General features: G+C 37.8%; 1 protein-coding gene across 1 annotated transcript in view; it reads right to left on the reverse strand.

The window, feature by feature from the left end:
- Window positions 1-8,219: 8,219 nt before the first annotated feature.
- Window positions 8,220-17,367, reverse strand: part of Iftap (intraflagellar transport associated protein) — a 57,696-nt gene continuing 48,548 nt past the window's right edge. The window contains exons 6-7 of the mRNA XM_013359617.4: window positions 14,616-14,755; window positions 8,220-8,453 (exon numbers count right to left, since the gene is read on the reverse strand). Of these exons, the coding sequence (XP_013215071.1) occupies window positions 8,304-8,453; window positions 14,616-14,755 (290 nt within the window). The 3' untranslated portion in view covers window positions 8,220-8,303. The remainder of the gene's footprint in view (window positions 8,454-14,615; window positions 14,756-17,367) is intronic.

Raw genomic sequence — 17,367 nt, forward strand, 5'->3', positions numbered from 1 at the left:
TTTTAAAATGTAATGAATGACTGTCCTATCCATTTGGAGAAAATGAACATGTGGGCACAATTTTTTCACAAAATTTATTTCATTTCTCCTTCTAATTTGTATGATGGCATTGAACAGGTTATTTGATAGGTAGGATATTAAAGCCTAATCAGAGAGCTATGTAAAGTGACCACTTTGGTGTCATCTGTGTAAATTCTTTGTGATTCCTGCAAAATAAGTTACTAAATAAGTAACTTAAATAAAATAACTAACTAAATAAGATACAATAGAATCATTTTGGCTGACAAATGCAGAAGTCTCTGTGTCAATGAAGACATTTCTTTTGGAAAACAAATACTATGAACAGTATTTTATACCATCCCTGGCATATGAAGAGACTCACATGTCCTTATTCGGTTTTGAACACAGAGGCATCTTAAATTCAACACTCAAGTCCCCTCTGCAACATGCAGGTATTCTTACTTTTGTTTGTCTTAAAATTAAACCCCTTCTCCAGAGTCCTGTGCACCTGTACATGAACAACCAGGTGTTCATCTGTTTCAACACAAAACAACACCCAACACCCATCTGGAAGTTATACTTACATTCTGAGGGATGGGAGGAGCAGAAACAGATGCCCCAGGCAAAGCCCACAAGCCAGAACAATAGAAAGGAATACAGAGTTTAGTCCAGACAAATGCTGTCCTTTTCCCAGAGAAAGGTCAGCAAATCCAATTTCAGAAAAACAAAAAGGCAATACAGACTAATCTGTATGACTTACTGACATTTGAAAATAAGTTGGATTTGCTGCAAAAACATCAACATACACACAGTATAAGTATATATAAAATATTTATACGTACATACAAAAATCATCAGTCCATGAATCAGCAACAGATGATTGTATAAACAAATCATTTAAAGAAAGGCATAAAATATTCTTCATGAAGCAAGACCTCTTCAGGAGCCAGATGACCTTCATTCTCCAAATCTATGACCTCTACAGGTCCAAACTATGAGTACTCTTAAACTCAAAGGACTTGGGAAATTATTTTTGTAAAGACCTTTGATACTGTAAGTTAAAAAGGAGGGGAGAAACCAAATCTGTATATGATCCAAGTTCTTTCCAGTGTTTCCCATCCTTGTGGGAGGAAAAGAAAGAAGACGGAATAATTAGTGGGCTTTTTTCTAACTGGTTGTTAAACACCCTAATTACTTCAAGCGCCATTACCACCACTTGCACATAAGTCGTCCTTTGAAAATACTTTTCAATCTAAATGAAAATTGATGCTAATTTCTTTCCAAGAAAATAGCCAATATTAACACAATCTAGAGAGTTATTGGATTTACTTTTTAAATCTTAATAGGGACGTCAATATTCTAAGTGCAAACTATAGAGATAACAATCTGCTCCCAACTGAAGTGGAACCAACCAAAAAACTGTACATTTTTATAGACATAAAAATACTGTATATTTTTATAATTATTTATCATATGCTATAACTTTTATTCCTGATTTACTATTATTTTGGCACTAAAATGTCTTCTTATATTCCTTCTTACAAGGTTTATCTAGAATTATAACATTGGGGTTTTTTTATCCACTCACTTTTGTACTAGAAAAAAATAACTTTTTCTGATTGCTATCTCAATAAACCAGCATACTGGTGAAGCTCATGAACACATTTTTTCATTAGTTTCTTTGTCGTAAATTCCAGGGATTAATAAATCATGATTTTTTTCTATAACAAAATGTAACAAAAAGACACTGGATAAATATTAGTTGAACTAATAAATCTTCATATGATTCATTTTGGGAGTATCCCATGTGGCTTTCATAAGTTAATAAAATCAACTATGAGAATCATAATGTGCAAGAGGCAAAACTCACTAAAAATGTAAGAATGAATGTGCTTTTCTCAACCTCTGGAGGTTGAGAAAAAATGTGTCCACAAATAATTATCCTACAAGGCAGAAAGAGACAAATGCCAAGTATCACAAAATCCTATCAAGATTCAAGGCAAGATGAGATTACACCTGGTGGACAGAATCAGAAAGACTTCATCAGCAGCTCAGGAGGCTGAGGCTGGAGGATCTTGAGTTCAAAGCCAACCTCAGCAACTTAGCAGAGCACTAAGCAACTCAGCAAGACCTTGTCTCAAAATAAAATATAAAAAGGGCTGGGGATGTGGTTTAGTGATTAAGCAACTCTGGGTTCAATCCCTGGTATTAATTTTTTTAAGAAAAGAAGAAAAAGACAGACTTCATGTTCATGAAGGAGGTGACCCCTAGGCCACATCATTAAAGGCTGAGCAGGAATTCAGTGGGTAGAAATGAGGGTTGGCCCTCCAGATAAACAGAGCAGGAGCTGCAGGAGAAAGAGAACACTCGGGAGCCACATGCAGTCAGTTGGTGTGATTCATGGAGTACATGAGAAGTCCTTGAGTGTCACATACAGACATTTTTAGTAATCCAGTAGTCAATGGGCAGCTCTAAGTTTTGAAATGTTACATAAAATTTAATACTAAAGCAATGCACAGAACAGATGAGAATTAAGAGAACAGAGACATTTATAAACTCATTGGAACGTAAGAAGACCCCAGAAGGAGACAAGTAAAGATGAAGGCCTGAATAGCAGCAGGGGTGATACAGATGAGAGATTGGAACCAAAAGGAAATGCAGAAGCAAAACCAACAGACCCTGGCAACTAACTTGTATATGAACAGAAGGAAAGAACTTCAGGAAGAGAAGTTGCTTAAGAGGATGGCATTCCTAATACCCACATGCCTAGCACAACCAAAGGCAGCCTTGTCCTGGGTCGGCCACCCAATCGATGCCCCTTCTCCCCTCTTGGTATCAGCCATCCCAGAACTTACTCAGCTACCGCGGGGTGCACCTGAGGCTTTCTCCAATATGACAAGAACATCCAAGGCCCTCTTTGCATCCCACCCCATTTGTTAGCAGCGTAAACACAAGAGTTTACCATCAAGGGGCGTGGTGCTCAACAGTATAAGGAATAAGACTTGGTCCTGAAGCAAGTCTGACAAAGAAGGATGTTTTTCTTGATATTTGACTTTTTCTAAAAATTTTGGAATTTAAAAATATATAAAAGGCAAAAAACTAAAATACGCACATTGTAGGGCTGGGGATGAAACTCAGTGGTCAGTGCTTGCCTAACACACACAGGCCCTGGATTTGATTCCAGCAGCAAGAAAGCAAAAACAAAACATTGCAAAAAGAAATATGGGAGATGAAGTTGAGAAAATATCTCAGAAATCAGAATAAACAGAAATGGGAGAGAAGACAATAAGAAAACATTAGAGAAACAATCTGAAAAGTTCAACATCCACAAAGAGGCCATGGTGAAAAGAAAATAAAGAGAAAAAGTAAAGAAATAAAATCATCAAAAAAAAAATAATAATAACTCCAGAAAAGTTTCCCAAACTGAAAGACATAAGTTTCTAGGTTAATATCCTACTCGTACCCAGAGTGAAGGACGAAAATGGAGCTTTGCTCACACATATCAGCATAAATTTTCAGAAATAGTGAGAAGGCTCTTTGCAACCCAAGGAGGCCCATTGCTGGCTCTCATCTCTTCCCAGCACAGCCCCCCAGCTCCCTTCCCATCATCTCCCCTGAGCCATCAGATCCTGTCTCTTTCTTTATAAAAGCCTCTCGTAGCTTTTACTGCACTGAGAATAAAGAAAATAAAGTGAGGAGGTTTTAAGTCTACCTCTCAAGCTTGATGACTCTTAAGAGCATGAACAGTTTGAATGAATGAGCAGAAAAGGATTGTGCTTTACAGACAGCTCCCCAAATGGAATTTTCTTCTCCCCACTTATCTTACCTTTCTTTTCTTCTTTCCTTTTCCCTCTAAATTTTCTTTTAGGCGTCAATTCATACTTTCTTGATGTAGACTGCTGGCAATAGCAGTATCACACCGCATGAATTGTTCCTGAATAGGATTTTTAATGTAAGAAGTCATAATAAAGACTTCAAGAGAGAAATTGAGAAGCAGGCAATGTTCCCATGATAACCAACATTCTCTCGATTCTCTCTGGGGTCATAGTGAGGAAAAGAAATAATATGTTGAACAAGGGGCAGATCCAGCCCACCAGGTGAGGTTTCTCAAATTTGCACTGACCGTCTTGACATGCTCAACATATGCCTACCCAAAGAGAATCAATGAAATGGAATTCCAAGTTCTGTGAGGTAATAAAATTATCCTTTCAGTTTTGATTAAGTCAGTAGATATTTATTGAACATCTACTTTATGCTGGGTCTTTTTCAGGCATTAGGGACACAGCAATGAAAATATGATCTACGTCCATGCCCTCTAACAGACTATGCTCTAACGGGAGTCGGGAGTCAGATAACACAGGAGACGGGATGGGATGACGGAATGCTCTGTGTCAGGGCGGCAGGTTTGTGAGGAAAGAATGCTTGTCAGACTCTGGAAAGATGCATTTCATGTGGGGTCTGAGTACTGAGAAGAATCCAGCCACATGATGAACAGGGAAGACCAGCAGAAGGAAGAACTAGAGTTAAGATCCAAAGGTGGACACAAGGGGGACTGTTTAAAAAACAAAAAAAAAGAGCACCAACAAGCCAGGACCATGAGGGAGAGGGCACAAGATGAGGTGGGAGAAGTAATAGGAGCCAGACTTTATCGCACTTGCAGGAAAAGGAAAGAGAATTCCTGGTAAAGAAATCAAAGTTCAAAATTAGGCATAAATAATTTTCCCTCCTTCTGTGCTATGCCACCCAAGAAGAATCCTGAAAGTCATAAGGTAGCTCATTGTGCCACCACACCCAGCAAGCTGGGACTGTGTTGCTGGCTTAAAGCGACATTTTCTCCATTGCAGGCTAGTCTGTGTTGCTTCTGTCACGTTATTTCAAGGTACTTCTTATATTTTCATGTTCTTCCTTCCCATTTTGGTATGCTCACTGGGCTGGTTCTCCTTACCCTATATACTGCATTTCTTTTCTGTTGCAGGCAAGAGTTATCCATCTGGATAAGCACAAGCTTATCTGGTTAGGACTTGCCAGCCAATTAAAACAAACCATTTCCCCCATTCAGGGGGTCACTGAAACTGAAAGGCAACCATGGAAAGTCTGTGTTCATTAAGGTAACAGTAAGGTACAATGGAGATAAAACAATTTAAGTCAAAGGCTTTAAGGGACTCATTTTCCTGTGTCATTTTTGCTATAATGTACAATTGCCTCAAATAATTCAGGGATCAAAAATGCCAGGAGGAATGAATTCAAAACATAATACACCAACCCTACAGATGAATACAGAGGCATTCATAAATAAGGAAATACTCCACTGAAGGGCAGACTTCTTAAGCATTACAAAAGATGGATTTCTTGTTACTATTATAAAACTAAGTCCATAAATTTGGGATGTCTTTTACAGTGGTCTTCTTTACTTAGAATAGCAAAATACCACCTAGCGTCCAATGAGAGTCTCTGACTCGGTGAACAGACACATCCCAAGATTGTCCCAACTCAGCACAGGCATAGATGACACACTAATATTTTGTCTTAACCTCACAGTCCTTCTCTCCATCCCACACTGCATCAGCCCACAGTCCTTGCTAGCTCTGCTCCTGCATCTCTAATCAAATCCAGGCCCTCCATTTCCACCCACGCTGCCTGGACTCATTTCTTATCCTCTCCCACGCAAACTTCTAACAGCCTCCAAACTTGTCTCCCTGATTTAGTGTCACCTCTGCTCGTTCTACCCCTCACACTCACACCAAGTCCCCTGCCTGAAATACATTTTGGATCTTATGATTCCTCTATTCCTTAAACAGCTCCCCATCAACTACAGAAGACTCTACGGCACACATGGCCTTCAGCATTCAGCCTACATTCCCGACTTCCTCCCCTGCAGTTTTCCCAGTTATCCTGACACGACCTACAGAAGGCTATGGCTTTCCTTTAAACAGCCATGGTCATACATCATTTTGCTTTCTGGGCTCTATTCCCTGACTGTAATGTTCTCCACCCTCCACTGCCTCAAAAACCCCTACTGATTCTTCCTGGCACCATAGCATCACCTTCACTGTAAAGATTCCTGGCTCCCCGTGGCATAATTCAAAAATTCCCACGTGTTTTGCCACTGTAGCTCTTGCTACACAACATTCTTATCCTCTGCTGCAACACTGACACTTAAAAATTCACATGCAACATGTGCAGTTTAAAACTTCCAGGTAGCCTCGCTAAAAAGGTCAAAAGAAACGATGAATTCTAATAATGTATTTCATTTAACTAGGTGAATTTGAGTACAAAAAGAATACCTTTTCAACATATAATCAATACCAAAAAATAACAATTTTTCATGTCAAATCTTTGAAATCCAATGTGTTATACACTTAGAGCATATTTTAAATCCAGACACTGACCTGTCATCAAAACTAACTGATCTATATTTAGATTTGACAAAATTTACTGTTGAAAAATTCATATTCATGTAGCCAAGTTGTTCTAAATATACTTGAAAGTTTTCTGATATCTATACCAAATATCAGGGGTTTTTTTAAATTTTCAGTTGAAATAAAAATCAAGCAGCATTTAAAAACCAGGTCCTCAGTCACAGTGGCTACATATCAAGTGCTCTAGAATGCAGCCAGTAATTATTCTGTGGGATAATTCTGCTCTCCTGTAATTACCTGTGTCTTCATCTCCCTTCCCCATGACATTAGACCATGTCTAATTTACTCGTATCTTCCCATTCTAGTGTGAATGAGATTTGAGACATAATGGTGTTTTATGAAAGTTTGTTCAATAAACAAAGGTGTAAATCACTTGACTCTACCACAACACAACACTTCTTTCAAGCAAGAATATAAATGACGTTTTTATGAGTATCTCTGCACACTCACATACAATTCTTCATATAGACACACGCCTGCAGCTTTCGTCATGACAACCAAGACATGGGAACAACTTACATGACCACTGTCTGATGATTAAAGAAGATGTGATGCACACTCACCTTGGGAAACTAAACTAAACCTCCAGCCTTAGAAAAAGAAGGAAACCCTGCCAGGCGTGGCCACACGGAAGAACCTGAAGGACTTTGTGCAGAGTGAAATAAGCCAGTGACCAAAGGACAAATATGACACACCCTCTGATATCAACCACAGGAGCAGAGGGTGGTGTGGAGGCCATCAGGGACTCAGGGAGGGAAAACAGGGAGATGCTATTCCATCATATAAACCTCTAGTTACACATGAATAAGTAAATTCTAGAGACCCACTGTATAGGATTGGCTTTCACAATATCATGTACCTAAAATTTTAAGAGAGTAGATCTCATGTTAAGTGTTCTTATCACAAAGGAAAAAAGAGAAGAAAAGCAATAGAAAAAAAATCAGATCAAAACAAAACAAATGTACTCATGTACTCAGTGGGGTGGGGTGCTGATAGTCAGGGAGGGAGCAGGCAGGGAATAATATGGGAACGCTCTTAATTTCTTCCTCAATTTTGCTGTAAACCTAAAACTACTTTAAAAAACAAAATCTATTTAAAAGAGGCAAGAAAACCAATAAAGACTAATTACATTTGATTTGTTACCGATTCCTTCAACATTAAAAATTACTTCATGCATATTATTCCCCCTTGTTCTGGGTCTTCACCCCTCTTTTCCTTGATGCATTTGTGGGTGGTCTGCGTTATTTGCATTCCAATGTTCCAATATTCTCTAGTTGTCTTGCCTTTTCAAATTTAAAAGATTCTGGATACAGAAATCATTCTTTGTACTTTGTAACTATCACACATGGTTTAACACTAATAACAAATTGGAGAATTCTATATATGACATATAATCAATTCTCAGAAGCCTTCTTTTTCTGCGAAGCCCAATCAATTCCAGAAGTTAGCTCTCTCAACGCACACATTGATGCCACCATCTCTGACCTCTGTGAGCACTTTTCCTCTATGTATTACAACATGTTTCCCAGGTGTGACTGTCCTTCACCCAGAAAGGAGTGCTCCTGTCTGCACTTTTCACTTTAACCCTTGTGCATCACCCTGTGCTGTGCTCTCATCAATAATCCCTTAGGTAATTCTTACTTCCTGTCCCCATTTCCTTCTCCATCCCCAGGAGTCACAGGGTGCAACAATATGTCAGGATAAGGCCACCTCCTCAGCTCTCTGGTCAGTTGCCCTCTCTCCTAACTGAGAAATAACTCTGAAAAATGAAGGCACACGTATAGATTTCCACAAAGGGAATTATGGCTAGCTTATCATTTACTCTGATACTGCTTGAAGAACTAAAAACAAAACAAAATAAACAGAGATGCTTTGGTAAATCAGTCATAGGTCTGTGTTGGTGTTCTTTCTCTCTTGCTTCAACAGCTCTCTGATGGTCTCCATCTCTGCAGCAGTGAACTTGGGGGTTAGAGCCACATTGTCATAATCAAATTCTTCATCAAGTGAGAAGGGCTGGACTTCATCACCAAATATCTATAAAGGTAACAAAGGAAGAAAAACATTAATAATTATTGTAAATGAAGATAAAGTTGAAAACACAAACTCCCTACTAATAATTAATTAAATTTTTTTTTAGACATCAACATTCTCATCTAATTAAGCTGTTTTTAAGTAAAGAAATAAATGTAATTATTCAGGACTTAATTTAGGACTCTTAATATGCCCCATTTGTACCATGCTGTATCTGAATGAATATCATTAACTAATTCTGCCCAAGGCAAGAATCAGAAAGTCTCCCCAGCACACATTCATTACCATTACATTTTTTACCACTTGTAGTGACAGGGATAGAGACACACGTGGGAAAACAGGAGTCACATTAAAATGCGAGAAAATATGCCTTAAGATTGGACCAACCTTAAGTACATTTTCACCGTTTACTAAAAAGACCCATATTAATAAGACACAATTTTCAAAGATAAAAACAGACTACCCTTATTATCATTCTTCAGATAATACCCATAATACCTAGCTAATAACAATAGCTATGAAAACACACAGCATTATCTTAAATTGAAAAGCTCAGAATCCCATTTTTTTCTACCAATAATTTAAAAAAATATAACAGCTTACATAAAGTTAGAGTAGCTGCAAAGAGATAAAATAAATTTTATCTATTTATTCAAAACTTGTGAGTCTTTAAGATTTTCTAAAGGAAAATAAATACAAAGCATATTTTCTAATAAACAGAAAAAGAATGCCTACATCTCATTATATCATGCGCTAAAAAAAACCTCCAAATGGTGTGTGTGATACAATAAATCAAGCTGCACCTCTATCTAACTCTATATGTACAGTGCTACTGAACACTATGGTTCATGAAAGAATGAAAAAAATACATATCCTGAAACTATAGTCTGCTTTAAATATTCTTGCATGGAAGATGATCTCATTGAGTAGCTTTTGCAATGTCTGTAAAAATGGAGCATACTGCTCAGAAACTATACACTGCTGCCCCAGGTGAAAAAGAAATCATGAAAAGTAGATTTCTGCTATCTGTTTGGCATGTTTTGTAGTTAGGTGTGCAGTGCTAAGAGCAAACAACCAGCCATTTACCATCCTTTCTTAGTAAAGCAACAAGAGAACAAATTCCATTGGCTGAGTCATTCCCTTTTTATTAGAAAGTACCCACATGCTTTCTTGACAAAAGTAATGGCAAGAGCTGCCATTGACTAACTTGAACTTGTGATACTCCTGCCTTAGCTTAGCCTCCCAAACCACTGAGATTACAGGCATGCACCATTGTGCCAGGCTATAAACTCATTCTTAAAATGCCAGTGTGAAGATTTTTATTCATTTATAATAAACTTTTGGGTATAAAAAGATACTTAAATATATAATTTCTTCACTTAGAAACTAAGAATTATTAACAACTGATATTGTTAAATTATTTTCCTGGGTAGTCTGTTAAATGCTGAAATAGAAAGGCAAGAAACCAAAGATACAATAATTTCACATTTGCAATGGCCAAATATGATACTCCGGATATTTTACACCATTTAGGGGATATAATTCCACATGGCCAGTTTATCCCTGAGTCAAAATATTAGAGGAATCATTCAGCTATTTTCCATTCTTTCCACAAACTCTGTTCCTTTAAATTCTAGGCATTGTGTAAGGTGCTGGGAATACAAATATAAAGACTTGTATGAAATCACAGACAAATGAGGTAAATACATAAACAATCACTATAATAAAATGTGGTAAGCACAAATGGTATAGATAAGAGGTGATGGAGACAGAGAAGGGCCACTTCCCCAGACCAGGTTGGAGGGGGTTGGAAAGAAAGCCGAGACTGCTAGAAAGGGTGTACAAGGTAACAAGGCAGAGAGGAAACAGCTTTGCAGGGGAAATGCAGGATTAAAAATAAGATGCAGAACTGCACATTCCTGCATCTGAAAGGAGTTCAGCATTTTCACACTATAAGCTGTAAAAAAAAAGTGGCAAGAGATGGCAATAATGCCAAGTCATCATAGAGAAGATGGAAAGTCCCCGAAGGATTTTCTTTTTAAACAGGGCGGACACTTGGTCCTCTATGCATTTCAGCTAAACTCCTTCATTTATTCAACTGTCTACTGAGTGCCCACAATAAAATAGGAGCTGGAGTACAAAAAAGAAAGATGCCCTGCCTTCTTGGAGATTGTATCAACACAGCTCACTGTGAAGGTTAAACAGAGGGTAGATCTGAGGGGCATGAGATGGAAGGCTACTGAGATCCTGCTGAAGCAGTCTAGGCAAGAAATAATGAGAACAGGGCAAGGGTAGCAAAGATTGAAAAAAATATTTAGAAAGTAAAATTAGCAGTGCTTGATGACTGACTAGATATGGAAATGGCTGAAGGGAGAAGAGTATAGGAAGGGAAGCAGGTAAAGATGAGTTCAGTGGTTAACATGTTGGAACTCAAGGTACCTGAAAGAAGCCAGATAGAGATCACTTAAATATACAAACCTAAGGCTCAGGAAAAAAAGGCCTAAAGCTAGAGATACTGATTTGGAAACATAACAGGTAGTGATTTAATATCAAAATGCACCCAAGTATGTAGCATAGGAAAAACCACACTAAGCAGGAACCCAGGGGAACACCAATTCATTAAGGATGGATGGGGAAAAAAACCCAAAGGTGGCAGAGAAGAACAATCAGAGAAGTACACAGTCAGAGAACAGGGAAGTAAGAACAAGTGAAAAAAGAGCATCAGGGGAAGATCAGTGGTGTCACAGTACAGGGATCCATTAAAATAAAGATTGCAAGTGTCTACTCGATGGGATCTTTGTGAAGTAATTGGTTTCTCCATTCTGATAACATCCAGGGAGTTGATGGAGATCAAGCACATTGTGCACCACACTGAATGAGTGGAAAGGAAGGAAGATCAACTAGTAGAACCTAATGCTTCTGAAATTGGGGGGAGGAGGGACAGAAGAAGAGAGAGAGGAAGAGAGAAAATAAATATAAATACACAGTAACCAAAGAGAGGTCCAAGGGGAAGGGAAGGTTGCTTTTCCTTGTTCTGTTCCGGTTTGTTGAGGTTGAGAGAGATTTGAACACGTTTGCAAGTTGAAGGGGATGAATCGAGAGAGAAGAAAGGAGAAAATGACCCCAACCATGTTATTTGTTCACTCCATAAATATTTATTGCCTGTCTTGTATGGTACCAAGATCAACACTCATTCTGACCTTTTGCATTTGAACTTAATAAGCTTATGAAGACATGCTTGAGTGAATTTACACTCCTCCAAGACAAGGGACACATATGTGATTCAAAGGAGGACTGCAGTTCAGAAAACATCACTGTGACCTCCCAAGTGATAGCTTTTAAAATACACCAAGGTTGGATTTCTATTTCTGTGTTTCAACTTGTGGGTGCTGAAGTGCACTCCAAGAATTCTCTTCTTCTAAGCTGGGTTCATTTTAGGGTTCTAAGCTATTAAGACTCCAAGGTCTTCAATTCCAAACAGAAATTCTGATTTATTTCAAAGAAGAATTTGTTCAGTAGAACACTAACTCCCCTGCTGCTAAACAAACAAACAAACAAACAAAAAACCTTGTGAATTAAGTTATTAACTTGTTATTTTTGCCCAAGGAGCTGAGAGGAATGTGTGGATTTCAGGTGTCTAATTTCAAATCTAATTGAAATCTTTTTGTAGCCTCTCAGAGAATCGAATCTGTGCACTATTAGAAAACCCCAAGTTTCCTTTAAATTACTCGTGTGACTTATTCTAACAGAGACACTGTTAGACACATTTTCATTCATAGTACCACATAGGCAAATTAAAGAAAACAGAACTCATGCTCAAGTCAATAATGGCAGCATTTAGCTGTAGGCAAGTGTACAAAATAATATGGTAAATAAACTCTCTTCACAGTTGGCAAAATAGGAGATCTCCTATTAAAACACAACTCAAGTTTCTTCTGTGACTTCTTCTATGGCTTCTACAGTTTTTCCTCTTTCCAATGTGAATTCATTTTGCTCTATAAAGGTGTTCAAAACTTCCAAGATTCCTCAAAATAGAGCAACCACGGCAAGAAGTTATTTACAAATAAGAAGAGGAAAGTTCTTGGAAAATGTTGGACTCTAAGAGGAAAATACATGCCTATAAAACCATAATTAAAAAGGGGAACATTTTAAAATGACCCAATCCATATCAGAAAGTTGATGGGCTCTTAATAGGCAAGTAAGAGGAAGGCAGGACATTCAGGACAAATGTTCATCTTTCCAGACTGAAGTCACAGAAAGCAAGTACCATTTCCAGCCCCCAAATGGCCTTCTGGTAGGCCCTTACAAAACATATTTCTGGAAACTAATGATTATGTTCTTTTACTGACATTAGATGCTTTAAAATAAGATTAATGCTATTAAACCAAGAAACAGATGGTGTAATATTGTGAATCTAGAGTGGAAAGCCTCTCAAAAAAGTAATGATTAGAAATAAAAATTCCAACCAAAATATTAGTCTGGATATTCCAAAGACACCAAAAGTCATTCATTGATGGCTGAGAAGTTTGCCAACACAAAAACTTTTCATATCATTTTAATTCCAATGTTAAAAAATGTTTATATTTTCTGTAAAAGTAAGAAATTTATATTCAGGTTTAAAATACATTTAGACAGTTTTAATTTGTATTTCACTGGCTATTGGATAGATCTCAGCGAACATTAAGCTTTTTTTAACCCATTAACTGAAAACACTTTATGACAATTTTTATAATTGTCCTACAATATGTATATTCTATAATTGCACCTAGGTATAATCAAATTCTTATAAAGTATCAGGTTCCATGTCCACTAGCCAGTCCAATAACTTGTATAGTCACAACTGAAGTCAAGAACATAAATGGGTCTTCAAAAGAAACAGGTTTCTGCTAGAAATAACCTTGCAATTTTAGCTCCTTACAACTCAGAGAAAGCAATCTATAATTCAAAAAGCATATTGAAAAGTGGCTGTCCCAATCGATTTCTCTGGTAACCAATTTGGGAGTTTAATATAAGCCTTCAAGCATCCTGGGGTATACTTTTGTGATGTCAGTGAACAAAAATACTATGAGAAAAAGAGCAATCTAAAACTGAAATGTGTGGATTATTTCTGATGGAATGAGTAATTCAATAACAGAATGTCTTCTAGTGACAAGTACCTGATCAATTAAAATAATCAAGAGTGGTCCTAGGGGTTTTATTAGAAAGTAACAATGAAGAGCCCTTAGCAAGGTCTTGTGCCTGATTCCCTTTACCTTAGAGCAAGAAGGGTGAGAAAGGTAACTTCCCTGCACCACCGTCAACTTCTACTGCTGCACATTTGCTAAGTGCATAGAAGAGTCGCAAAATAATAGCAAAAGATGACCTCCAAGTTTTACATCTGGGAAAGTAAATGTAGAGCAGAGATTCCATTCTTCCCTGTGTTTGATGCATATGTTTAGATGACATTTCCCAGGCTCCTCGGTGGCTAAACATGAAGATGCAACTAAGTGTTTGACAAAGGAATGTGAGCAGCAACGAAGGGCCCTGGGTCCTCAGCCTTGCAGTGGAATACTGCTCCCAAGCTCCCATCTCCTACCCCTGCATTTATAAAGGTGACCTGATTCAGAGGAGGACATGCAGAAGAGGACATTTTCCCAAGGGGTAGTGGACATCCAGAGAGAAAGAAACTGGGTCCTTGATGATGCCACCTGGTTACTTTAAGAGCCTCTACAGACAGAGCCTCTACAGACTGTCAAATGAGAGAAATAAACTTCTACTTCCCATTAAATTATTATTGGGATTCTCTGTGATAACAGCCTGACTGACCTTAACTAATACAAAAAAGGTTCACAGTACCTTAGAAATAATGATAATAAGAAACATGGCCAGTTCAGACTAACAGAGATAAGAAATTGTCTGTTCCTTCTAATTTGTGGTCCCTAGGTGGTACTGTTCTATAGCCTTGCATTCAGCATTAAACAAAAATAGTTTCCACATAAAAAAACAAGTGTTCTATGGGTTTAAAAAGAAATATACACATTAGAGATACATGAAAGTGAGAGGGATCAATTAAACTACTTCAATTCTAAATTTTCCCAAACCTGAGAAAAATACAAAAGCACATGGGTATAAAAAGGACAAATTACAAAATCCAGGCTGTGTTGAAATGAATTCCCTGTGCAGTACCTCCTCTGCTTGCTTCTCTGTTCTCTTAACAGTGGGCTTTGGCTTCCCCTCAGCAGCGAGAGGCTTGTCCACAGAAGGAATGAAAGAACAAACACTGGTGCTCACATCCTCTTCCACTTGTCCTGGAAGCAGCAGGAAATCTGTTGGATACAAAGGTTTCAAATGATCCTCTGCTAAGTCCATAATTTACCTAAGTCATCTAAAAACCTTAGAATAGTCAAAAAAGTGAGTTAGACATGCCCATGCAAAACAGGCCCATTTCATTTGAGAAACTGACTCCAGGGATACCCTTTCTGTAAAATAGGATGCTGATGCATTTATTTTTATCTTACTGTTGCAAAGTTACAATCCATCCAAAGGGTTTGGCAGAAATGCTGGTTCTGGAGTACCTTGACTGTGCCTTGCACTCCTAGCCCAATTTCTACTTCTACAGGAAAACAAGGAAGATGCTACTTTTGTCTCATTTTCCCATATTTTCCTTAGGGGTGAAGAAAAAGAAAAGTGTTGATTTCATCCCGTAACAATACAGCAATATTTCAAATATATATATATGTATATATATTATAAAACAATGATGCTAGAAGGGAAGTACTTTAACTTTCAGCAGAAAAATGAAGTACTCTGTCATATTCAAAATGCATGGTCTCATTTTCAACACTCGCAAACAACAACCTGTTTCCTGCTTGCTCAGCCCAAACACAAGAATTCAATAACCAATCTTGGTTTTCTGGCCAATTCATTATAAATGGATATGTTCCCTTATCTTCACATAGTTCATGAATACATCACAGACAACCAGTGATATTCCACAGCCTTCTTGAAGGAAGACAAATAAATGGAAGCACAACAGGTTTCTTCCTCAGTCTGAATTTCCATCAGGCCAGAGGGGCTAGCCAGAGCTAGCCAGGAATTTTCAGCTGGCTCAGGATTCTGCTGCTTGCTACTCGAGGATGATCCTAATGAAGCTGCTAATTAAGTCCTCAGTGGAACTGATTAATTACCAACAGGCTTGCCTTGGCTGTTGCCAATGGCAGCACATATAAGGAGATAACTGAGCAGGTACTGATCCTCAAAAACTGAAATTAATATTTGAAATGCATCTCTCACCACAGTAGATATCACCCTCACAAAAATATCCTCATAAATTCTTGGGACATAGTCTGGAAACTGAGAATTGCAGTGGGGAGATGGTGACAAGGGTAGCTCTGCTATGATCAGTTTTTGAAATCTTAGAATATGATCTCACTCATTAGCAGAAATAAAAACAATGATACCAGCCAACACTTACATGCCCAGCACTTTATATGCATTAACACAGCTAATCCTCCCAATTGCTCTGTTATTTCCTGTGTTGCAATCAATGAGCTCTGAGCACTGAATAACCTTGCTCGAGATTCCACAGCAACAAAGAGCAGAGCCAAGCAGTCTATCCACGAGCTCATATTTTAGCCTATGATGTCAATCATGAACTTCTAAAAATAAGCATTTTCATTACATGTTTTATTTAACTTGATCAAATTATACACTTAAACTCAGGGTCAAGAAATGTCACTACTATAGCACATTATCTTGGTTATATAGCAGAGTATACACAGAGAAGTAACGTTTAAATCCAATATGGCTGGCTGACAGAGTGGCATTGTAATGAACCTGTTTATGAGTTCAAAGCTAAATTCCCTCACTGAGCTCCTTGTGGAGTGGCGACTGATCCAAGCCTGGCTAGGGCCTGCCACAACAAGACAAGAAAGAGAAATTTCAGATCTCTTAATGTGAAAACCAATATCTCCTGGACCCATTAGCTGCCAGTGCAGCATCAGTTCAAATGTGAAATCAAAATCAATCATACTTCCAAGGCTATTTAAGATCATTGTTCTGAATGACAAACAGTGCTGTGAGGAGGACACGGCTATACTCGCTTTACTAAAACTCTTCACTTCCCCAATCTATTTGCAAAGAAGGTAGGATTTTCAACAAAATTTGTTTCACAACAGTTCTACTACCATGGGAACAATTCTTTCAAAACAACAAGACTGTATGCTCCACATGTTAAATTCCTGTCATTTGTTTCTTCAGTGTAAAGGGAAATGCACCAATGCATATCTATTGGTGCCTAACACAGTACCTTCTGCATAGTGAATTCACAACCAATACCTGGAAACAGGAGATGAATTCCCTATGGGTCAGCTTTTAAACTGAACAGAAAGGATCAAGAGTCGACCTGCCAATAGGATTTTGTAGATTTTCCCTCAAAAATGAAAGATTATTACAGGATAATTCTTTCACATTTAAAATCAGTCAGAATAATCGAGAACAAAATTGAATGTCTCCAACTCTGAAGATGACAGATTTACAAAAGGGTAAAATGACATGAACAAAAACAGCCCAGCAGGGTACATGTTACGAAGAAAGCTGCAGTCTTGTAGCCATTTTACAATTGTAGGTATGTTATTTATGCACAAGCCCATATTCTCTCAGGAGGAAAAATTATTGGATTCACTGATGGTGGTGAATAGGATTTCTGAAATTCCTTGTAAAACTTTCTAAAACTGAAGTGTTTTAAGAGATTTAACCCAATCCTAACTATTATCTCTAAAACATCCAAAGCCTCATTTTTATCCTAAGTAAATGTCACTGTGTTGGCTGATATGAGCCACAGGGCAACTTCCAGAAATGAATGGCAAGACTGATTGGAACATTTTAATCTCATCTTAAGAATGAAGAATTTGGTGGGCAGACTGAAGAATTTCTAATA

This window comes from Ictidomys tridecemlineatus, chromosome 4 (assembly GCF_052094955.1).
Source record: "Ictidomys tridecemlineatus isolate mIctTri1 chromosome 4, mIctTri1.hap1, whole genome shotgun sequence".
Lineage (NCBI taxonomy): Eukaryota > Metazoa > Chordata > Mammalia > Rodentia > Sciuridae > Ictidomys > Ictidomys tridecemlineatus.